General features: G+C 35.9%; 1 protein-coding gene across 1 annotated transcript in view; it reads right to left on the reverse strand.

Moving 5' to 3' along the window:
- Nucleotides 1-204: 204 nt before the first annotated feature.
- Nucleotides 205-26307, reverse strand: part of LOC144358051 (sodium-dependent phosphate transporter 2-like) — a 34086-nt gene continuing 7983 nt past the window's right edge. The window contains exons 3-11 of the mRNA XM_085508097.1: nt 23043-23128; nt 22286-22382; nt 20762-20881; nt 19510-19593; nt 13850-13936; nt 12020-12094; nt 11058-11250; nt 9531-9716; nt 205-4409 (exon numbers count right to left, since the gene is read on the reverse strand). Coding sequence (XP_085364223.1) covers nt 4172-4409; nt 9531-9716; nt 11058-11250; nt 12020-12094; nt 13850-13936; nt 19510-19593; nt 20762-20881; nt 22286-22382; nt 23043-23128 — 1166 coding nt within the window. The 3' untranslated portion in view covers nt 205-4171. The remainder of the gene's footprint in view (nt 4410-9530; nt 9717-11057; nt 11251-12019; nt 12095-13849; nt 13937-19509; nt 19594-20761; nt 20882-22285; nt 22383-23042; nt 23129-26307) is intronic.

Here is a 26307-nt window from a genome sequence, read left to right on the forward strand (position 1 = left end):
ATTAGGCAAATTCGATGTAACACCCCCCCCCCCCCCCAGCCATTGTCATCCACACTCAATTCGTGCAGTTTTCAGTGGGTCCACCAAGCTCAGATCTTGGTGAGTGCACAGTGTCATGTACAAAAAACGCAGCTCTCAGTGGGTCCACAGTGTCATATGTTACAATATCTATTATTGTAGCAAACTGTCACAAAACAGACAATATTGTTAGTTTTTAATGAAAAAGTTTAATATATGCATGGTATAAACAAAATAAATACTAGTTAACCAAGAAATTTCTTGTGAATTGCAAGCACTGTTTTACATGTTTCTGATATATACAAAGTCAAATGTTGATCTATGAATTAATTCATGCACATAACAAAGCAACCATGTCACATACAGCAATTGTTACCTATTTCTGTTCTATGATGGATGCGTAAATAGTTGAAACATCAATTCAGTTGTGATACAAAAAACTGTTCTCTGATTGTCTGGAAGGTTTGTTTGTTAACCCTTATTTTGCTAAATATTTTGATGCAACATTTGTCCTATTTTTAGGTATTGTTTTTGTTATTTTATTGATAATTTTATACAAAGTGAACATAATTTCTTACTGGCTACAGGTCAGGCCGTCTTGACCAACATTTTGGAAAAAAATATTAAAATTATGCGTTTTTTCTGATGACAAATCTTGACATTGGCACTGAAAGGTTCTAAGGATATGCAATTAGACAACCTTGTGACTCAAATGTACAAATAATTTGTTCTCTAATAAACTAGAAATAAAGAGTAAATATATGGAAATTCTCTTTATGAATTTAAATTTCTTCATATGGTGTATCCAAATGAACAGGTGCATTCAAATTGCAAATATATTATAACACTATTTAAACTAATAACTTATTATAAATTATAATAAATATAAGTAGATTACTAAAATTCTATATCCAAAACTCTAAAACATGTTTGGATTGTATAACAATGAATGTGCATTCGATTGAGACTCTGAAATAGTTGTCATATTATTCAATGAATAGTAGATAATTTTTCACTATTACAACATCGTCCTGGACTTCTAAGATGCTCCTATATGACATAGGGGGGGATAGTAGTATAGTAATAACTATTGTAATTATTATGAGGTTATTACAAGGATAGTGCAAAGGATGCACGAAGACAGTACAGCAGGAGTATCGACCGACACGCAGTTGAGGTCAATGTGTCCACGTACTGTCTGAATGCATACTTTGCAGTATCCTAATATTAACCTTACATCATGGGAATGCCGAAATCCAAAACATTTAGAACAAATTTAGCGAACTTCTTTGTGTGGGGTTTAGTCAAACCCAGGGGGCAGCCATGTTTGTTTTTTATTATTAGTTGACGCTCACGCACGTAATCGTTCCATATTTGGCATTTACATTTCCTAATATGGTAGAATGCAAATACCCAGTGCAATACCACAAAATTATGGCATGCTGTAACTTATTGCATTACGGTGACAGATGTATAATAATGCAAAATATGCATGAAGACAGTAAAGCAGGAGTATCGTTCGACACGCAGTGGAGAATGATGCACCCACATACTGTCTGAATGCATACTTTGTAGTATTCTGGTAATAACCTTATTATTATACAACTTTTTCCCCCAGGAATACATCATGGGAATGCCGAAATCCAAAACATTTAGAACAGATTTAGCAAACTTCTTTGTGTGGTTCCAGTCAAACCCTGGGGGCAGCCATGTTTGTTTTTTATTATTAAAGTATGCTTATGAGTATAATCGTTCCATATTTGAAATTCAAGTTTCCTAATATGGTAGGATAAAAATAACCAGAGCAATACCCCAAAATTATAGCAAGCTTTAACTTATGGCATTACGGTGACAGACTTTCGATAAATTCTGGAACAACATTTTAAAGAACAATAAAGCATACATTACTAGAATTGTCATTGTTAATGACACAGTCCCCGTCCAAAATTTTGTGATCTGACATATCAATTTGATGCTGATGATTAATAGGAGATGGATTTGTAAAACATTATGATTTAGTGCTTTTACATGAGAATTAGACATTGGGCAGTCATATTGAATCAAATTACAAAAATAATGTTCATGTTGATGTATCTATTGGTATACTGTCTTTGTACAAAATTTAAACAGAAATGTTCATTGCATTCATGGGAAAGTAGGCATGAAAAAAAAATGGCCACCAGTCAGCCATATCAGTTTGAATCACAGAAAAAATATGACATGCAACTATAACCCAATATGTATGATCATCATACCAACTTTGATCCAAATTGGCCTAGTCATCTCTGAGAAACAGCTCCGGACATGTAAAAATGACAATTTATAGTGCTTTTACATAAAAATTGGACGTCAGCCAGCCATATTGAATTAAATCACAAAAATAATGTTGGTGTGAATGTATCCCTTGGTATACTATCTTTGTACAAAATTTAGAGAAACGTTCATTGCATTCAAGAGAAAGTAGCATGGTACCATGAAAAACAAAATGGCCGCCAGTCAGCCATATTTGTTCGAATCACGAAAAAAATATGACGAGCACCGATAACCCAATATGTATGATTAACATATCAACTTTTATCTAAATTGGCCTAGTTATCTCTGAGAAACAGCTCTGGACATGTAAAAAATGATGATTTAACGCTTTTACAGGAAATGTGGGTGTCTGTTGCCATATTGAATCGAATCACAAAAACAATGTTGGTACAAATTTATCCCTTGGTATACTATCTTTGTACAAAATTTATAGAGAAACGTTCATTGCATTCTAGAGAAAGTAACATGGGTACCATGAAAAACAAAATGGCCCTACAACCCAATATGTATGATCAGCATACCAACTTTGATCCAAATCGGCCCAGTCTTCTCCGAGAAACTGCTGCAGAAACGTTTAGGTATCAGAAATAGCAAATTTTACATCCAAAATGGCTGCCAGTCGGCCATTTTTTCTCCGATCATGAGGTAACTTGACGTGCATATGTAAGACATTATGTATTGTCTTCATGTGAAGTTTGAATGAAATTCGTCAATGGGTATCTGAGATATAGCTCCGGGCATACGTACGGATGGACGGAACAAACCCAAATTTATAGTCATCGTTTTCAGACTTCGTCCGAACGGGGACTAAAACATTGCTGCAGTTACATTTGCTTTTTCAAACATTTGAAATATAAACAAAAGTAAATAAATTATACATACATGCAGTGCTACTGAAATGCATTGGAGGAAATATATTACACATAACAAACACTGGGATGGTTTTATTTGTCGGGATTTCTGATGCCTAAAGCTAATTGTTGAAATCTTATTTGTAATGCATTAATTAGAATCTCAAACATTTTGACATTTTGATGAGTGTCTCTTCTCCTCTAAATATAGTTCACAGTTTAATAATCAATGTTTTTTGTTCTCTATTTCTTAAAAAATTACATACAGAACATTTGCTATAAATAAATGTATTAAATAACCTTATTCTGGATACTCCTGTGTTGCTGTGACCTAATGTTCTTTATACTCCATTACTCTATACAACTGTATAATATCACAAAGATCCACATGAAGCAATAACATCAGCAAATAATAAATAAGCTATTCTCTAATTATCTAGAAGGCCATGGTGTCAAATGTTCAAATTTAGCAGATAAATTATGTTACTAGTCAGTCAATAATTATTAATAAGTAGATTACTAAAATTATATTTATCTGAAGATTTATAATAGTAAGTATTTGATTACAGAATAATATCAAGCCATGTTTAGATTGTATAACATAAATTTGCATCCAATGTGACAAGGAAAAACCCTGAAGACAAAACAGTTAATCCTGAATATCAGTCTCTCGTGCCAAAAATTAAAAGATTAATTTTAATATTGATAGGGTTTTACTGAAATATAAGAAATATGGAAGCACAAAGTTTTCATCCATTTAGTCAACAGTGTTCTCTGAAGTCTTCAAACAATGCAGACATCCCCTAAAGAAAGGTCCCTGTACACAATAGATACATGATAGACATGTACTCGGCAACAGTATGCACAAAAAACAGCTAAATGTTGCTCTCTTGCGTATACGCAGAGTATAATCAAGAAATTAGGTCTATACACAGTTGATTACTGATTGAAGCACTAAGGTGTCAAATCCAAGCAAACATCATGCAACACTATACAGTGTAAAGCAATAATGCCATAAGTACGGCACTGGCGCCCCCTGCAGCTGGTAGTGTTACCACCCAAGCTATGACTATATTCATGAATAATCTCCAATCAATGCTTCTCCTTTCACGCACCCATCCAACTGAGACGACAGAGCCAATTTTACAATGCGTTGTACTTATAGGTATTCCTAAATTGGACGCAAATAACACTGTTGAAGCAGATCCAAGTTCAATTGTAAAGCCACTGAAAATAACCAAAAAATAATTCATAAACAGAATAAAACAAAAAAATGAATTAATATAATCAGAACAAGTTAAAATCTGCAAAACTCTCATGTAAATATTATATATGCAATCTAAGAAATGAAATATATTTCCAAGAGCAATGGCATTAGAAGTTAAACCAGCAGATGTTCAGCACCAATATGTTACAAATGTTATCAAAGTTCAATTTTTGCTTACACAAACTGAAATGAGATAATTAATATGCAAATAGGCTACTTAATATGAATGGATATGACACTTAAACTAATCATGTCTGCACATTATCCCAATGTACTAAATTTGATCAAAATCAACTATTTTTCAGATTCTGCCTAAAAAGGCTGAAATGAGATAATTAATATGCAAATTAGTTATTAATTTGCACAGCAATGGTCCAAATCTAATCATGTCTGCATATTACCTAAAGGTATTTATGTATTTGATCACAATTTGCTCAGAAGTTTTTTGTGATTTTCCTTTTACACCGACACATAAAACTTATTTCCTTTCTTCTGTGCTTCGCACGACTGGGAGTTAATACAAACAGCTAAATCAATAAGATATTCATATAATGCATTTGTAATTTCAAACTTGTACAACATACCATAACATACCTGTACAACATACCCTAACATACCTCTATCACATACCCTAACATACCTGTAGCACATACCCTACATACCTGTACTACATACCCTAACATACCTGTACCACATACCCTAACATACCGGTACCACATACCCTAACATACCTGTGCCACATACCCTAACATACCTGTACCACATATTCTAACATACCTGTACCACATACCCTAACACACCTGTGCCACATACCCTAACATACCTGTACAACAGACCCTAACACACATGTGCCACATACCATTACATACCTGTGCCACATACCCTAGCATACCTGTAGCATGTACCCTAACATACCTGTAGCATGTACCCTAACATACCTGTACAACATACCCTAACATTCTGTACCACATACCCTAACATACATGTACCACATACCCTAACACACCTGTGCCACAGACCATTACATACCTGTGCCACATACCCTAACATACCTGTATCACATACCCTAACATACCTGTACTACATACCCTAACATACCTGTACCACATACCCTAACATACCTGTACCACAAACCCAAACATACCTGTACCACATATTCTAACACACCTGTATCACATACCCTAACATACCTGTACCGTATACCCTAACATACCTGTAGCACATACCCTACATACCTGTACTACATACCCTAACATACCTGTACCACATACCCTAACATACCTGTACCACAAACCCTAACATACCTGTACCACATATTCTAACACACCTGTATCACATACCCTAACATACCTGTACCACATACTCTAACATACCTGTAGCACGTACTCTACATACCTGTACTACATACCCTAACATACCTGTACCACATACCCTAACACACCTGTATCACATACCCTAACATACCTGTACCACAAACCCTAACATACCTGTACCACATATTCTAACACACCTGTATCACATACCCTAACATACCTGTACCACATACCCTAACATACCTGTACCACATACCCTAACACACCTGTGCCACATACCATTACATACCTGTACCACATACCCTAACACACCTGTATCACATACCCTAACATACCTGTACCACAAACCCTAACATACCTGTACCACATATTCTAACATACCTGTACCACATACCCTAACACACCTGTGCCACATACCCTAACATACCTGTACCTCAGACCCTAACATTCTGTACCACATACCCTAACATACATGTACCACATATTCTAACACACCTGTATCACATACCCTAACATACCTGTACCACATATCCTAACATACCTGTACCACATACCCTAACACACCTGTGCCACATACCATTACATACCTGTACCACAAACCCTAACATACCTGTACCACATACCCTAACACACCTGTATCACATACCCTAACATACCTGTACCACATACCCTAACATACCTGTATCACATACCCTAACATTCTGTACCACATACCCTAACATACATGTACCACATATTCTAACACACCTGTATCACATACCCTAACATACCTGTACCACATACCCTAACATACCTGTACCACATACCCTAACACACCTGTGCCACATACCATTACATACCTGTGCCACATACCCTAACATACCTGTATCACATACCCTAACATTCTGTACCACATACCCTAACATACATGTACCACATATTCTAACACACCTGTGTCACATACCCTAACATACCTGTACCACATACCCTAACATACCTGTACCACAAACCCTAACACACCTGTGCCACATACCATTACATACCTGTACCACAAACCCTAACATACCTGTACCACATACCCTAACATACCTGTACCACATACCCTAACATACCTGTAGCACATACCCTACATACCTGTACTACATACCCTAACATACCTGTACCACATACCCTAACATACCTGTACCACATACCCTAACATACATGTACCGCATACCCTAACATACCTGTACCACATACCATTACATACCTGTACCACATATTCTAACATACCTGTGCCACACACCCTAACATACCTGTATCACATACCCTAACATACCTGTACCACAAACCCTAACATACCTGTACCACAGACCCTAACATACCTGTACCACATACCCTAACATACCTGTACAACATACCCTAACATACCTGTACCACATACCCTAACATACCTGTACAACATACCCTAACACACCTGTGCCACATACCATTACATACCTGTGCCACATACCCTAACACACATGTGCCACATACCAGTACATACCTGTGCCACATACCCTAACATACCTGTATCATATACCCTAACATACCTGTAGCATGTACCCTAACATACCTGTACAACATACCCTAACACTCTGTACCACATACCCTAACATACATGTACAACATACCCTAACACACCTGTGCCACATACCATTACATACCTGTGCCACATACCCTAACATACCTATATCACATACCCTAACATACTTGCAGCATGTACCCTAGCATACCTGTACAACATACCCTAACATTCTGTACCACACACCCTAACATACCTGTACCACATACTCTAACATACATGTATCACATACAATTACATAACTGTACCACATACCCTAACATACCTGTATCACATACCCTAACATACCTGTACCACATACCCTAACATACCTGTACCACATACCCTAACATACCTGTACCACATACCCTAACATACCTGTACCACATACCCTAACATACCTGTATCACATACTCTAACATACATGTACCACATACCCTGACATAAATGTGCCACGTACCCTAACATACCTGTATCACATACCCTAAAATACCTGTAGCATGTACCCTAACATACCTGTACAACATACCCTAACATACCTGTACCACATACCCTAACACACCTGTGCCACATACCATTACATACCTGTGCCACATACCCTAACATACCAGTATCACATACCCTAACATACCTGTATTACATACTCTAACATACCTGTACCACATACCCTAACATACCTGTGCCACATACCCTAACATATCTGTATCACATACCTTAACATACCTGTACCACATACCCTAACATACCTGTATCACATACCCTAACATACCTGTATCACATATCTAACATACCTGTACCACAGACCTAAACATACCTGTATCACATCCCCTAACATACCTGTACCACATACCTAAACATACATATACCACATACCCTAACATACCTGTACCACAGAGCTAAACATACCTGTGCCACATACCCTAACATACCTATACCACTCACCTAAACATATCTGTACCACATACCCTAACATACCTGTGCCACATACTCTAACATACCTGTACCACATACCCTAACATACCTGTGCCACAGACCCTAACATACCTGTACCACAGACCCTAACACTCTGTACCACATACCCTAACATACATGTACAACATACCCTAACACACCTGTGCCACATACCATTACATACCTGTGCCACATACCCTAACATACCTATATCACATACCCTAACATACTTGCAGCATGTACCCTAGCATACCTGTACAACATACCCTAACATTCTGTACCACACACCCTAACATACCTGTACCACATACTCTAACATACATGTATCACATACAATTACATAACTGTACCACATACCCTAACATACCTGTATCACATACCCTAACATACCTGTACCACATACCCTAACATACCTGTACCACATACCCTAACATACCTGTACCACATACCCTAACATACCTGTACCACATACCCTAACATACCTGTATCACATACTCTAACATACATGTACCACATACCCTGACATAAATGTGCCACGTACCCTAACATACCTGTATCACATACCCTAAAATACCTGTAGCATGTACCCTAACATACCTGTACAACATACCCTAACATACCTGTACCACATACCCTAACACACCTGTGCCACATACCATTACATACCTGTGCCACATACCCTAACATACCAGTATCACATACCCTAACATACCTGTATTACATACTCTAACATACCTGTACCACATACCCTAACATACCTGTGCCACATACCCTAACATATCTGTATCACATACCTTAACATACCTGTACCACATACCCTAACATACCTGTATCACATACCCTAACATACCTGTATCACATATCTAACATACCTGTACCACAGACCTAAACATACCTGTATCACATCCCCTAACATACCTGTACCACATACCTAAACATACATATACCACATACCCTAACATACCTGTACCACAGAGCTAAACATACCTGTGCCACATACCCTAACATACCTATACCACTCACCTAAACATATCTGTACCACATACCCTAACATACCTGTGCCACATACTCTAACATACCTGTACCACATACCCTAACATACCTGTGCCACAGACCCTAACATACCTGTACCACAGACCCTAACATACCTGTGCCACAGACCCTAACATACCTGTACCACATACTATAACATACCTGTGCCACAGACCCTAACATACCTATACCCTAACATACCTGTGCCATGCATTCAGACGTACCTAGAGGGTGTCACAATAGCCAAGTCTTCTCCGACTGTTTGTATGACTCTCCAACCCCATACCCATAGACCAATAGATATGCCAACACCACCATATAATAACATCCAGAGAGGCGTGGCAGTAGCTTGTGAGACACTCCCCTCAGTATAGATGACCCATAATGCTACTAATGGACCAATGGCATTGCTATGAAAATGTAACATATTACAGTGAGACTTAATTAGCACAGTTGGTCACAATTAATTTTCACTGTGTCCATCATAGTACACAAAACAAAGTTGAAGATGAAAAACACTTTGTTATGAATTGACCAGCATACAGGCACATAGACTGCATTTATTTAACATGTTCATATTAATAATTTCAGAACCATTAGTGAGAGTGATAAATGTATTCCATTATGAAGACAAAACATATGACACTTTCCATAGAGCAAATTAAAGCCAGTCTTAATACCAGACTGTATTAACTGTGTTTTGAATGCAAATTTATTGCACCCTTAAAAATACAGTCAATTTCTTTCAGTTAATATCAATAAACATTAGTTGTGATAATTACTACCGTCTTAGCGCCCAGGGGCCCCAACTCAGAAAATCATGATTTTTTTTAGGGGTGGGCGCTTACCCAAGCACCCCTTGGAAAAGAGTGCAAATGACAATTTTAATTCACCATGTGACAGAATAGGGGGATATCACGTCTTTGAGGGAAAATAAAATTACGAAATACGTTGTGTTGTCATTGACTTTACAATGAAGAAACAGAAATGGTCACCAAAAATATGCACATTTTATTACAATATCAATTAGGTACCACCCGAATTTACAAGATTAAAAGTATTAAAGTCTGTTGGAACACAGTCAAAGTAAAAATCTTCATCATTATCTCCACTGATGAATGTGTTGGATCATACGCAAACTCTCGATGAAAAGCACTTTTGGCCATAATGTATTTGGATGATTTGACCTGCAACAATGTCCTTTGACCTAATGGGTCAAGTCTGTCCAATCAGAATGCTGTGTTGTATCGACACAATTCTTCATAAATTCCTGAAAACTTTCTGGTAACGCAATGCGGAAGTGAATTATCAATGTTGAAGTACGATCTGTTGGAATTGATTTCAGCGAATAAACAACATGGATTTTTCCAAAAAAACGGTAACTAGCAATTTCTGATAGGTAAATTGAATATGGCATGAAATATTTACCGCATTTTACTTTTATTAACAGGTCATTGTCGAAGCGTAGTTTACGCATGGTACTGTGGTCTACACATTCACAACTCGACGGTCGATATCCATGATGTATAAAAACGATAACCAGTATTCATAAAGAAGTTATCAAAGACCAAGTTTTAAAATAATGTCATTTTGACAAAAGTGGAGCGTGGGTGCTTGACCGGGCATAGGCACTAACACAGTCAAATACGGTAATATAAAAAAATAGGTCATGGGATAAATTCAGATGGTATTTTCATTTTTTGACTGAAATGTTTATGAATATGAAAAGCAGTTACCAATACAATACATACCTGACATCGTTGCCACCATGGGCAAAACCACCAAAACAAGCTGTCATTATTTGTAGAAACCGGAATAAAATAGCTACTTCACATCTGTCAGCTTTTTCACCTCGGTCTTTTTCAATAGGACTTTGTACTGTATCTTTGTTTTCAATGTTTTTACTGCTGCCATTGTCAATTTTAATCACTTCACTTGTGTGCCCTGTACAGAATCATTACAATTTGAAAGATATAAATACTTGAATCAACAGCCTCCACTTTCCATAATTACTGGTTGCTATGATAGTGGAATCTTCCACTTTGACTTGAACCAATTACAGTTCTGTATTGTATTTTGGCAACATTATGCAAGTTACCAGATGTTTGGAAGAAGTAGTTCTTGTTTTGACTTCAATGTACCCTGAATTGTTGCAATAAATGGGACCTCATGGATCTCTGATTTGAATTTATATCTCATGGATCTCTGATTTGACTTTATATCTTATGGATCTCTGATTTGACTTTATATTTAATGAATCTTTGATTTGACTTTATATCTCTTGGGAGTCTGTACATTCTACTTCACTGCACAACACAGCACTATTTCACCAAGCACATAATTTATAATATTGGGTTTATTTAATGAGTGTAGTCATTTTCATTTCTTTCAAAACTTTGGTGGGCAACAAATAAAAATTACTACAAGAGTTTAATTAATCTGTTATTGTAGCTTAATTCACAAATTTATATCACACACGCATTTAAGAATAGACATCTGAAAGTATCGGAAATTATCAAATTGATATAAAATTGCTTCAAGACATATTATGTTAACCACCAACATGTTGAGATATATTAATGGGTGTATTTTGTGAAAGTGCAGCTATGGTGTCAAATGTTCAATCTTCTTGCAAACTCAGATGTGTTTTTATAATATGTTATAATATATTGATAATTGAGATAAATACAATTATTATTTGAAACTACGTTACCTGTATCAAGCTGACTGTTCTCATCATTTTTATCTGTTGTGATTTCTTTTACAACTTCTAGTGCTGTTTCTTTAACTGTAAGAACAACATATGTTATGTGTAAACACTTCTTATTTTTACATTTAAATTAAAACACAAATGATGACACAATCCAATTGTCAAACTGCATTGGATATTCAATACATTAATTCCATACATTGATAACAGCTTGGTTCAAAATTTCTAAAACTCATACATTTTACATGTATACTGTGGAATACTTTATTTTCGCTGGAATTAATTTTCGCTGAAAAGGCTTTTTGGGCGTTTTGCTTGGAATTTATTTTCACTGATTTTTGATGAGTTTAATGTGAAATATAGGAAAAAATGTACATTCGCTGGATTATATTTTTACGGAATCACCCCTTCAGCGAAAATAAATTCCAAGCAAAAATAAAGTATTCTACAGTATGTGTGATTGTTAGAGCGCCCTCTATTTTACTTCATGGAGCCAAATGAAGTACAGCCACCTGAAGCACCTAAGTGGTTTGAATTTGGACTTTGGGTTTACCAGACTTTCAGATTACAGATCAGAGCAAAATATTGCAGTAAACATTAGAATGATTTTTACCATTTTCATTGCACTGTCAGAATTTGTCTCTTACATGTAACAAATTCATCTTAAATAATTACTGAGCTTTCAGACTGTCAGCATGAACTATTAGAAATATATTTCTATTTGAAAGAAGAGCTATATATAGTGTTAAATAAAATTTATCAAACAAATTTTACACTAGATGTATTCATAGATGTTTTGAAATTATTGATAGCATACTGTAAATCATGTCTTTTTAGCGAAAAAGATGTCGCTAATGACTTCATTATAAATTCAAAATGGCGGACATACAATGGCTTTTTCTCCACACATACACTTTGTAAACAACACAGAAAGTGTAATAAGTAAGAATACACTTCCTTAAGTACATATATTATGAAAACAGGAACTCAACAAAGACAAGAGAGATTCGCTAAATCAACATTTCGCTATTACGTCATTTTACCACAATTCGCTAAAATAGTATGTCGCTTTTTCCAACATGTTTTACAGTAAATCAATACAAATATATATGTTGCAGCCTAATGGAATATGAGGTGTGCACATACAACTACTTACAAGTAATGTACAGACTGATGGGTGTCACATTGCACATATGCCAGATTTGTGTCAACAAACATATAGATTTTCCCACAACCCTGGCACTCTACTAACAATTCAGTCTGCAAATGAGTTTTGATTTCAGTGAAATTGACACAGTGTGATTAAGGGTACACACAGCGGATTAACACACATAAACCTTAATACCTTAAAACCTTTTTTTGGGTACACTCACAATCTGATCTGCAAAACACACAGAATTACCTGTAGATGTGCATGCATGTAATAATTAATGTTATCAACAATCTCATTCATATTGTACCCACTTCTGATGCATGCATGGTACAATGACCACCTTTAAATTCTAGAAGACATTAATTTGGTGCCAACACTATCCGATCATTACATGTCTAAAACATGTGAAGTACCACAGAGATTTATATTACATCACATGCCTTTCTTGATTTATACATCCACCAGATTACTGTATAAGTATAGTATCTGTGTTGTCATTATTATCTTAATTTATTTACCAAGAAATTTATTTTTTGTAATCACCTTTTGTTTTTTATATTCAAATTTGTGTATGAAATAATGCTTATTAATATTAATAAGAGTTGACATTTAGATTATATCTTAATAATTTAAGTATTTTGTTCAAAATTCAAATATGCATTTTGTAAAATTATACTAACCTGAATTATTAACATTGGATCTTTCTTTTTCTACAACACTCTCCTCTGTTTTCAAATTTTCATATGGTATAGATTTGTAATTATTATCTGAATACAATGGGAAATAATTTGAAAATAATTAGCAAAATTACATAAAGCTACAAAAACAACACAATGCTGATAAATTAGCTAGATTGTGAATTCGCAAAAACACACAATCGAACTAAATTAGCTAGATCTTTAATTAGGAAAAACACAAAAAAGCTGCTAAATTATGTATATCCTGAATTAGCAAAAACACAAAAAAGCTGCTAAATTATGTATATCCTGAATTAGCAAAAACACAAAAAAGCTGCTAAATTATGTATATCCTGAATTAGCAAAAACACAAAAAAGCTGCTAAATTATGTATATCCTGAATTAGCAAAAACACAAAAAAGGTGCTAAATTATGTATATCCTGAATTAGCAAAAACACAACAAAGCTGCTAAATTAGCTAGATCCTATATTAGCAAAAATAACACACAAAGCTGTTATATTGTCTACATCCTGATTCAAGAAAAAAAAACACAAATCCATTAAATTATCCACATCCTGATTCAGCAAAAGCACACGAAGCAGCTAAGTTATCTACATCCTGATTCAGCAAAAGCACACAAACCAGCTAAGTTATCCACACCCTGATTCAGCAAAAGCACACAAACCAGCTAAGTTATCCACATCCTGATTCAGCAAAAGCACACAAACCAGCTAAGTTATCCACATCCTGATTCAGCAAAAGCACACAAACCAGCTAAGTTATCCACATCCTGATTCAGCAAAAGCACACAAACCAGCTAAGTTATCCACACCCTGATTCAGCAAAAGCACACAAACCAGCTAAGTTATCCACATCCTGATTCAGCAAAAGCACACAAACCAGCTAAGTTATCCACATCCTGATTCAGCAAAAGCACACAAACCAGCTAAGTTATCCACACCCTGATTCAGCAAAAGCACACAAACCAGCTAAGTTATCCACACCCTGATTCAGCAAAAGCACACAAACCAGCTAAGTTATCCACATCCTGATTCAGCAAAAGCACACAAACCAGCTAAGTTATCCACATCCTGATTCAGCAAAAGCACACAAACCAGCTAAGTTATCCACATCCTGATTCAGCAAAAGCACACAAACCAGCTAAGTTATCCACATCCTGATTCAGCAAAAGCACACAAACCAGCTAAGTTATCCACATCCTGATTCAGCAAAAGCACACAAACCAGCTAAGTTATCAACATCCTGATTCAGCAAAAGCACACAAACCAGCTAAGTTATCCACATCCTGATTCAGCAAAAGCACACAAACCAGCTAAGTTATCCACATCCTGATTCAGCAAAAGCACACAAACCAGCTAAGTTATCCACATCCTGATTCAGCAAAAGCACACAAACCAGCTAAGTTATCCACATCCTGATTCAGCAAAAGCACACAAACCAGCTAAGTTATCCACATCCTGATTCAGCAAAAGCACACAAACCAGCTAAGTTATCCACATCCTGATTCAGCAAAAGCACACAAACCAGCTAAGTTATCCACATCCTGATTCAGCAAAAGCACACAAACCAGCTAAGTTATCCACATCCTGATTCAGCAAAAGCACACAAACCAGCTAAGTTATCCACATCCTGATTCAGCAAAAGCACACAAACCAGCTAAGTTATCCACATCCTGATTCAGCAAAAGCACACAAACCAGCTAAGTTATCCACATCCTGATTCAGCAAAAGCACACAAACCAGCTAAGTTATCCACATCCTGATTCAGCAAAAGCACACAAACCAGCTAAGTTATCCACATCCTGATTCAGCAAAAGCACACAAACCAGCTAAGTTATCCACATCCTGATTCAGCAAAAGCACACAAACCAGCTAAGTTATCCACATCCTGATTCAGCAAAAGCACACAAACCAGCTAAGTTATCCACATCCTGATTCAGCAAAAGCACACAAACCAGCTAAGTTATACACATCCTGATTCAGCAAAAGCACACAAACCAGCTAAGTTATCCACATCCTGATTCAGCAAAAGCACACAAACCAGCTAAGTTATCCACATCCTGATTCAGCAAAAGCACACAAACCAGCTAAGTTATACACATCCTGATTCAGCAAAAGCACACAAACCAGCTAAGTTATCCACATCCTGATTCAGCAAAAGCACACAAACCAGCTAAGTTATCCACATCCTGATTCAGCAAAAGCACACAAACCAGCTAAGTTATCCACATCCTGATTCAGCAAAAGCACACAAACCAGCTAAGTTATCCACATCCTGATTCAGCAAAAGCACACAAACCAGCTAAGTTATCCACACCCTGATTCAGCAAAAGCACACAAACCAGCTAAGTTATCCACACCCTGATTCAGCAAAAGCACACAAACCAGCTAAGTTATCCACATCCTGATTCAGCAAAAGCACACAAACCAGCTAAGTTATCCACATCCTGATTCAGCAAAAGCACACAAACCAGCTAAGTTATCCACATCCTGATTCAGCAAAAGCACACAAACCAGCTAAGTTATCCACATCCTGATTCAGCAAAAGCACACAAACCAGCTAAGTTATCCACATCCTGATTCAGCAAAAGCACACAAACCAGCTAAGTTATCCACATCCTGATTCAGCAAAAGCACACAAACCAGCTAAGTTATCCACATCCTGATTCAGCAAAAGCACACAAACCAGCTAAGTTATCCACATCCTGATTCAGCAAAAGCACACAAACCAGCTAAGTTATCCACATCCTGATTCAGCAAAAGCACACAAACCAGCTAAGTTATCCACATCCTGATTCAGCAAAAGCACACAAACCAGCTAAGTTATCCACATCCTGATTCAGCAAAAGCACACAAACCAGCTAAGTTATCCACATCCTGATTCAGCAAAAGCACACAAACCAGCTAAGTTATCCACATCCTGATTCAGCAAAAGCACACAAACCAGCTAAGTTATCCACATCCTGATTCAGCAAAAGCACACAAACCAGCTAAGTTATCCACATCCTGATTCAGCAAAAGCACACAAACCAGCTAAGTTATCCACATCCTGATTCAGCAAAAGCACACAAACCAGCTAAGTTATCCACATCCTGATTCAGCAAAAGCACACAAACCAGCTAAGTTATCCACATCCTGATTCAGCAAAAGCACACAAACCAGCTAAGTTATCCACATCCTGATTCAGCAAAAGCACACAAACCAGCTAAGTTATCCACATCCTGATTCAGCAAAAGCACACAAACCAGCTAAGTTATCCACATCCTGATTCAGCAAAAGCACACAAACCAGCTAAGTTATCCACATCCTGATTCAGCAAAAGCACACAAACCAGCTAAGTTATCCACATCCTGATTCAGCAAAAGCACACAAACCAGCTAAGTTATCCACATCCTGATTCAGCAAAAGCACACAAACCAGCTAAGTTATCCACATCCTGATTCAGCAAAAGCACACAAACCAGCTAAGTTATCCACATCCTGATTCAGCAAAAGCACACAAACCAGCTAAGTTATCCACATCCTGATTCAGCAAAAGCACACAAACCAGCTAAGTTATCCACATCCTGATTCAGCAAAAGCACACAAACCAGCTAAGTTATCCACATCCTGATTCAGCAAAAGCACACAAACCAGCTAAGTTATCCACATCCTGATTCAGCAAAAGCACACAAACCAGCTAAGTTATCCACATCCTGATTCAGCAAAAGCACACAAACCAGCTAAGTTATACACATCCTGATTCAGCAAAAGCACACAAACCAGCTAAGTTATCCACATCCTGATTCAGCAAAAGCACACAAACCAGCTAAGTTATCCACATCCTGATTCAGCAAAAGCACACAAACCAGCTAAGTTATCCACATCCTGATTCAGCAAAAGCACACAAACCAGCTAAGTTATCCACATCCTGATTCAGCAAAAGCACACAAACCAGCTAAGTTATCCACACCCTGATTCAGCAAAAGCACACAAACCAGCTAAGTTATCCACACCCTGATTCAGCAAAAGCACACAAACCAGCTAAGTTATCCACATCCTGATTCAGCAAAAGCACACAAACCAGCTAAGTTATCCACATCCTGATTCAGCAAAAGCACACAAACCAGCTAAGTTATCCACATCCTGATTCAGCAAAAGCACACAAACCAGCTAAGTTATCCACATCCTGATTCAGCAAAAGCACACAAACCAGCTAAGTTATCCACATCCTGATTCAGCAAAAGCACACAAACCAGCTAAGTTATCCACATCCTGATTCAGCAAAAGCACACAAACCAGCTAAGTTATCCACATCCTGATTCAGCAAAAGCACACAAACCAGCTAAGTTATCCACATCCTGATTCAGCAAAAGCACACAAACCAGCTAAGTTATCCACATCCTGATTCAGCAAAAGCACACAAACCAGCTAAGGTATCCACATCCTGATTCAGCAAAAGCACACAAACCAGCTAAGTTATCCACATCCTGATTCAGCAAAAGCACACAAACCAGCTAAGTTATCCACATCCTGATTCAGCAAAAGCACACAAACCAGCTAAGTTATCCACATCCTGATTCAGCAAAAGCACACAAACCAGCTAAGTTATCCACATCCTGATTCAGCAAAAGCACACAAACCAGCTAAGTTATCCACATCCTGATTCAGCAAAAGCACACAAACCAGCTAAGTTATCCACATCCTGATTCAGCAAAAGCACACAAACCAGCTAAGTTATCCACATCCTGATTCAGCAAAAGCACACAAACCAGCTAAGTTATCCACATCCTGATTCAGCAAAAGCACACAAACCAGCTAAGTTATCCACATCCTGATTCAGCAAAAGCACACAAACCAGCTAAGTTATCCACATCCTGATTCAGCAAAAGCACACAAACCAGCTAAGTTATCCACATCCTGATTCAGCAAAAGCACACAAACCAGCTAAGTTATCCACATCCTGATTCAGCAAAAGCACACAAACCAGCTAAGTTATCCACATCCTGATTCAGCAAAAGCACACAAACCAGCTAAGTTATCCACATCCTGATTCAGCAAAAGCACACAAACCAGCTAAGTTATCCACATCCTGATTCAGCAAAAGCACACAAACCAGCTAAGTTATCCACATCCTGATTCAGCAAAAGCACACAAACCAGCTAAGTTATCCACATCCTGATTCAGCAAAAGCACACAAACCAGCTAAGTTATCCACATCCTGATTCAGCAAAAGCACACAAACCAGCTAAGTTATCCACATCCTGATTCAGCAAAAGCACACAAACCAGCTAAGTTATCCACACCCTGATTCAGCAAAAGCACACAAACCAGCTAAGTTATCCACATCCTGATTCAGCAAAAGCACACAAACCAGCTAAGTTATCCACATCCTGATTCAGCAAAAGCACACAAACCAGCTAAGTTATCCACATCCTGATTCAGCAAAAGCACACAAACCAGCTAAGTTATCCACACCCTGATTCAGCAAAAGCACACAAACCAGCTAAGTTATCCACACCTTGATTCAGCAAAAGCACACAAAGCAGCTAAGTTATCCACATCCTGATTCAGCAAAAGCACACAAACCAGCTAAGTTATCCACATCCTGATTTAGTAAAACACAAAGCTGCTAAATTATGCAAACTGAAAACTGTGCCATACCTTGAGTGTTGCCATATTTATTACATTTTAACTTAATACTTTCAGTTAATATGTGATTCTCTTCACCAGACATCTCACATTCATCTGTGAAAAATATATAATAAATTGAATTTTGTATATTATGCCCCCACTACATTCTTAGTCACATGACAGTTTTCATCCAACCATATGTTACTGCATGGATTATACATACCCCGGTACTTACCAGGTGAATTTAACTGAAATAATTTGTTTATTTTTGTCAATAATAATAATACTAGATAAATAAATACTGGTAGTTAAATACAATATCAATTTTTTTTTCATATTTCTCCATCAACCATGCAGTTTCAAAATTTTCTGACTGAGGTTTTGAGTAAACTTGACAAAGTCTGTTATTTTTACTGTGAGCAGAGACATGTTAATAAGTTTAATGAATTGAAATGTTTGCTTTCATCAAAAACAAATAGGTTAATCCCAGTTCTACATATACATGATCTGCAGTTAATTCCATGTCAGCAAAGGTTCAATATGACATTATGGGGTTTCTACTAATGCCATGCAATTACTGACAATTAATGCTCTTGATAACACTTTTATGGAAATCTCATTTGTATTTGTTTATTTAATTCATCATTTATTTCAGAATTCGTATTAGAGAATGTCATGTCATGATGTGCCAGAGTATACAAAACTGAAATGAGTCAGTCATTTTGAAACAAATTTCATGTCATAATGTAGTGGTAACGTTTGATTGCAATTAATCAATGAGACATGGCTTTAAAATAGAATTTGTATTTGGCTATTTTTGAATCTGATCTGAAAATAAAAATATAGTCCTGTTGCACATACATGTATGTTCATTGTATGTAACAAGAAGGACTTAGTTGTCCATGAATTTTTAACATTGTAATTTATGACCACAACATCAAAATGGCCACTTGTCGGCCATCTTGAATCGAATTGTCTTAATAAATAATGTGTGATGTATATGAACATGTTTTGTCTATCTAAGGCATGTCAAAGATATATGGCTCGGGACATCGTTCATTCAAACAAAGTAGGTGCCAGTTGGTCTTTTAAAATCTAATCTGAAAACAAAATGACATATTGAATGAATGTCCCATCATTTCCAAAGTATGTACCATATTTACATGAAATCAATTCATATACAACCATGCAAGAAAAAATCTAAAAACAATTATAGGGTTTTCAATCCATGAACGATGACAAAAGTTGACCCAGGCATTGAAAGGGTTCACAGTATACTCGCCTGATATTTTTCTTCTCATCCAAGGAACGATAAATATTTGAACAAATATACCAGTCAGGATTCCAGCACCAAAACTTATTACAAATATGCCCCATAGAGGAATCTTGTGAAAACCTAACACTAGAAAAAAAATTAAAATTATTTTAATTTAGTTTTTAAACTATATTATTTATTAATTTGTGAATCTATGTAATACATACCATGCATGTTGGTGTACTGCAAACGCATTATTGTTATGTACAAATACACATTTTCACTAATCTTCTTCATATAAAATACCACATTACTGTTTGTAATAATGTTTGTTTTGACTAATATGCCAGAAAATATAGCTAATGCATAAAAATGGCAGAGTTGCTTGTATATTTAACCTAAGTCATTGTCATGACAACCCCGCAGTTAAATTTCGAAAACATTAGGTAAATGTCTTGAGTATGACAACAGCCAACCAAAAAATCGACAACAAACTGCTTAAAAAGTTGTGAAAAGTGATAGCAAAGTTGCTATTTTCATTCAGGATTGTTAAAAGTTCGAAAATGTGAATAAATATTTTGTAAATTGCTGTTAAATTAGCGTAGTGTAGTAAAGTATGTAGAGGTCATAGGTCAATTCTAGAAGGTACTTGTGCCAGCAATATCGCTTAAATTTTAAAATTTAAATTAAATGTTACCAATGAATCTACTTGTATGCAAATTAACTAATTTATTATTCATGACTTTCACACAATTTAATTCAATTTGTAGACCACATTGTTTTATTTTATTTCAGAGATACGGTTTAATTAGACAATTTCTGTTGAAACAATAATATGACAACTGATTTGATTGGTTGAATGATTGATTTTTTACAAAATAATATTTCATGTAAAATACTTGTTGCAGGTAAAATATCTGTCTGTTTGTGACAGGTGGACAGACTGTAATATAATTTCTATAATCCATTATATTGAATAAAAATTATGTTTCAAATGTTTTCTATTTTATTTTATTATTTTGGGTCAGATAAAAGAAGACTCACAGAAAAGTGTATTTTTTAAAATAGAAAGACAAGTATAGTTTGTCCAGATGTTTTTGACAACATTTTGTTCAGATATCATTTGACAATAGGTGATTTTCCGTTCAACTGCGAGATCTCGCGAGATGCATGAAAGACGCGCATCAAACGTCTGCTGCAAAAATCAAACAATTTGATTTTGAACTCTTGAATTTCTTTATTTCGTAGCTCACATTGACCGGCCGACAAAGGAATATTGCTTTCGAATACCCTTACTTAATCAAAATTGTCTATCATCAAATGTGTACAGCACATTATTAAGCATGGAAATGCCCCCAAAATATTTTCGCGTTTGTCGTTTGACACCACTACGATGCTATGACCTTTGTTTGTCCTGTTTTTACGTTCGATTTCACGCATAACGCGTGTTTCTCGCAGTGAATGGAAAATGATTTATTAATTGTGCAGTTTGCTGATCCATACAATTATTGTACAATATAATTAATTAATTAATAATAAATAATAACTTACTTTCTGGTCCATTATGAAATATTGAGAACAAATTGATAATAATTGTTACAGCATAGAATATAGGTAAGGATAACAACCCAGGAGTCACTGCATTATTCTAAAAATAAAATAAATAATAAACTTAATTTTTATAATGAGCTTAATTTTTTCCAAAATGTATGTACATTATAAAACACTTCAATAGCTTGCATTGCATATAATCACCAATTAACGGCCATCAAATTATAAAAGGAAACTGGTCATGTGGTTGAGCAAATATTGATTCTTCGGACTTGTTGCCATGGATACAGTAATTTTTATCATGATATCATTCAGGATAAACCATGCATGTTGGTGTACTGCAAACGCATTATTGTTATGAACAAATTGGTTGCTGTTAATTCTAAGCATTATTGAGCACATAATTTGCATATTGATCACATGTTAGAGAATCTGATTTCAATCAAACACATAAAAGATTATATTGGCACACAGTCTTCTTGCCAGGGAGCTATCAGCAAAATTAGCTGTCGGGTAATATTTAGACAAACATTGGTACAACAGATGCACTACTGTAACAGTATTTGCCTATATTTTAGCTTTCAGAATGTATATAGGTTGTTATAGTGGTGTGCTTACTAACATTTAGAGAATATGAATTACAGAACAAATTTTAACACATTTTATCCATGTTGCTACATCAATTCTCTACACTTGCTTAATATACTGGTGGATCTTAGTCAGCCATTATATACTCATGTCATCTTTGTACACTCACCTTCTCAATAATAGCGTATTTGACAATAATAAAGATCAGTGATGAGATTATACCAGATAACAGTGGTGATATAAACCAAGACAATACTACAAGAAACAAAAAATTTAATCACCTGATTGTATACACCACTAAATTTATGTTCTACAAATATGAAGAAACTGATTCAAGAAACCATTAACAAGTCATTGATAATTATAGTGAATTAACAAAACCGAAACCAGTCAACCATTTTGAATCAAAACCTGACTGATAATAATTACAGTAATCTTCAATTACATCACAAAACAAATGGATGGGCATATTATAATCTGTGTGAACATGATCGCTTCACAACCGCATTTATTAAAATAAATGGCCACCAGTCGGCCAGTATGAATCAAGCCTGACTGATAATAATACAGCAATCTTCAATTACATCACAAAACAAATGGATGGGCATATTATAATCTGTGTGAACATGATCACTTCACAACCGCATTTATTAAAATAAATGGCCACCAGTCGGCCATTTTGAATCAAGCCTGACTGATAAAAATACAGCAATCTTCAATTACATCATAAAACAAATGGATGGGCATATTATAATCTGTGTAAACATGATCGCTTCACAACCGCATTTATTAAAATAAATGGCCACCAGTCGGTCATTTTGAATCAAAGCCAGACTGATAATAATACAGCAATCATCGATTACATCATAAAACAAATGGATGGGCATATTATAATCTGTGTGAACATGATCGCTTCACAATCGCATTTATTAAAATACATGGCCACCAGTCAGCCATTTTAAATCAAAATAAGTGACATACATATCAAGGTCCTGTATAAATTAAATGTCCAACAAACCAATATTAGTTTGAATAAAATCCACCATACATGTATATGACTAAGATCTAGTGTTGGATGCATGCTTGGTTTTGATGTATTTTCAGCATAAAAAGGTTATTATTTAGCCATCTCAAATTGAATCACAAAGCAAATGTATGTGCATGCATACATATTCGAACTGAGATTGGGTTCCTAAATGACAGAAATTCTTGATTTTGATGAATTTATAGTACTTAAATTTCCACTATTTGCCAGGATTATAGACAATCCATTGGAAAATGATAGAATTATGAATGATTTTAAACCATTGAATTTTTGCTGGTAGAAATTTTGCAATTTGACATTTCAAAGGTACAGATGACAGCATTTCATGAACATCACTGCGACATAACAATTCCCCAATGCAGCTGCATGCATTGTTTAGTGTCACATGATTTACAACATACAACAAAACATTTACATACAATTTACACAAAAGATTTACTTTAGCGTTATGAGAGATATTAAAATGAGAGTAGAGAAAATTTTCACAGAATATACCGGTAAGTTTAATGTTTATGTGTAACTCTATGTAAACATCATTAATATATATCGGTTATTCTAACGCCATAAGTTACAGAGTGCAGAATGCAGTAGTTTTGTGGTATTGCACTGGGTATTTTCATTCTACCATATTAGGAAAAGCGAATTCCAAATATGAAGCGATTCCGTTCAAGCGTCCTCTAATAATAAAAACAAACATGACTGCTCCTAGGGTTTGACCCAACCCCACACAAAGAAGTTTGCTAAATCTGTTGGATTTTGGCATTCCCAAGATGTATTCCTAGGAGGAATAGATGTATAATATTAGGTTATTACGATACTGAAAAGTATGCACGAAGACAGTATAGCTGAAGTATCGACCAAATGTACAGTGGAGGTCGATGGACCGCGTACTGTCCTAGTAATAACTTCATATTATATTCGCATTACTCGTATGTGAAGAAAAACAAATACTGTGACACTATTTTTATCACAGAGATATGAGAATTGCAAATTGAGCAACAACAATTTATACTTGATACAAAAGTAATTTGTAAAGATATTTTGAAAAGATATTGTTAAGAAGGGTGATAGTTACAGAAAATCATCCATGGTATTATAACTACAATTGTGCATCCACATGCCTAATTATCATAATTTGTATATTTTTAGTTTTTTTTAAATTAAAATTAAGTTTTGGGTTAAATTGTTGTCACTTAACAATTTCACCACCAGACTTTCTCACCCAAATTTTTGATAGCTCAACGGGGAACAGAAAAATGACATACAAAATTATACATCAAAAATTTGGAAGGACGACTGAACAGATCCATTGGAAATTGAAGACCAAAGATACAGTGACGTGTTCTTAGTAGGTTTAGTTGACAACTGTTACACATATCACAACAGTTAAACAATTACAAAATGGTAATTTTGAATGACAATAACTTATGCAAATAGGCTGTAACATATTTTAGCTGTTGTGTTTTCTGTTTATTCGAAATACTAGTACCTAAATCGTAACACCGGTGCATTGTCTTTTCTACCTTCATGCTCAGACTCGTGACTGTTTCTTTTTTTCTTCCATGCAGCTCAATAGCATCACCAAAAATTGTTTTCAGCCATGTTTTTTTCATACTGATTATTTAAAGGCACTGTTCCGTTCGGCTCTGAGCGAACTGGATTGAACACAGGCGGATCTTAGCTCTTGTTCAGCTTGACTGTGTAAACACATTGGAGATAATCTCCTGTGATATATAAGGAGGAGCAGTAGTAAGGCTCTGATAGAATATGCTGCCGTGTAAACATAGCATAATTTTATCTTTTCTCACAATAACGTGTTCTGTATATAGAAAGGAATTTACATATTGTAAATACTACTGGTATTTAAATGAACTATTAAAACACAATAAATATATGTGGGTTTGACTTCAGTAGTCGACTGTACACTCAGCAGTGAGAAAATACATACATACTGTCGGGTTGGGAATATAGTGTTCAGTCAGAGGGATGAAAAGTTATTGCTCCCCCCCCTCCCCCTTACCATAGACTATAGGATTAATGCCCTTACCAAAATGCATTAGACAAGATGTATACTTTTTGTTCATAAAATAGTATGTACAAATATATTTTCATTTACAAAAAGTATATCCTATATTTAGAACAATTTTGTATACAAAATTCGCGAATTGCTGATGCAGGCGTCGCAGCGAACAGCTCCATGATGCGACTCGCCTGTGAATTGCATCATGACGCTGAGCGCGTGGTACCTGGTTGCAACCTTCCACCAGCAGAGACTGTACAGGCGGGCGTCATGGCTGGCGTCCCCCTGGCGGGAGCCTGCAGATAGACTCACAACCCCAGGGGGATGGACAGCGTGGGTACCCGTGTAAAGTCTGCTTGGTCTGTGGTG

The sequence above is a fragment of the Saccoglossus kowalevskii genome, chromosome 14, assembly GCF_978046115.1.
Source record: "Saccoglossus kowalevskii chromosome 14, keSacKowa6.1, whole genome shotgun sequence".
Lineage (NCBI taxonomy): Eukaryota > Metazoa > Hemichordata > Enteropneusta > Harrimaniidae > Saccoglossus > Saccoglossus kowalevskii.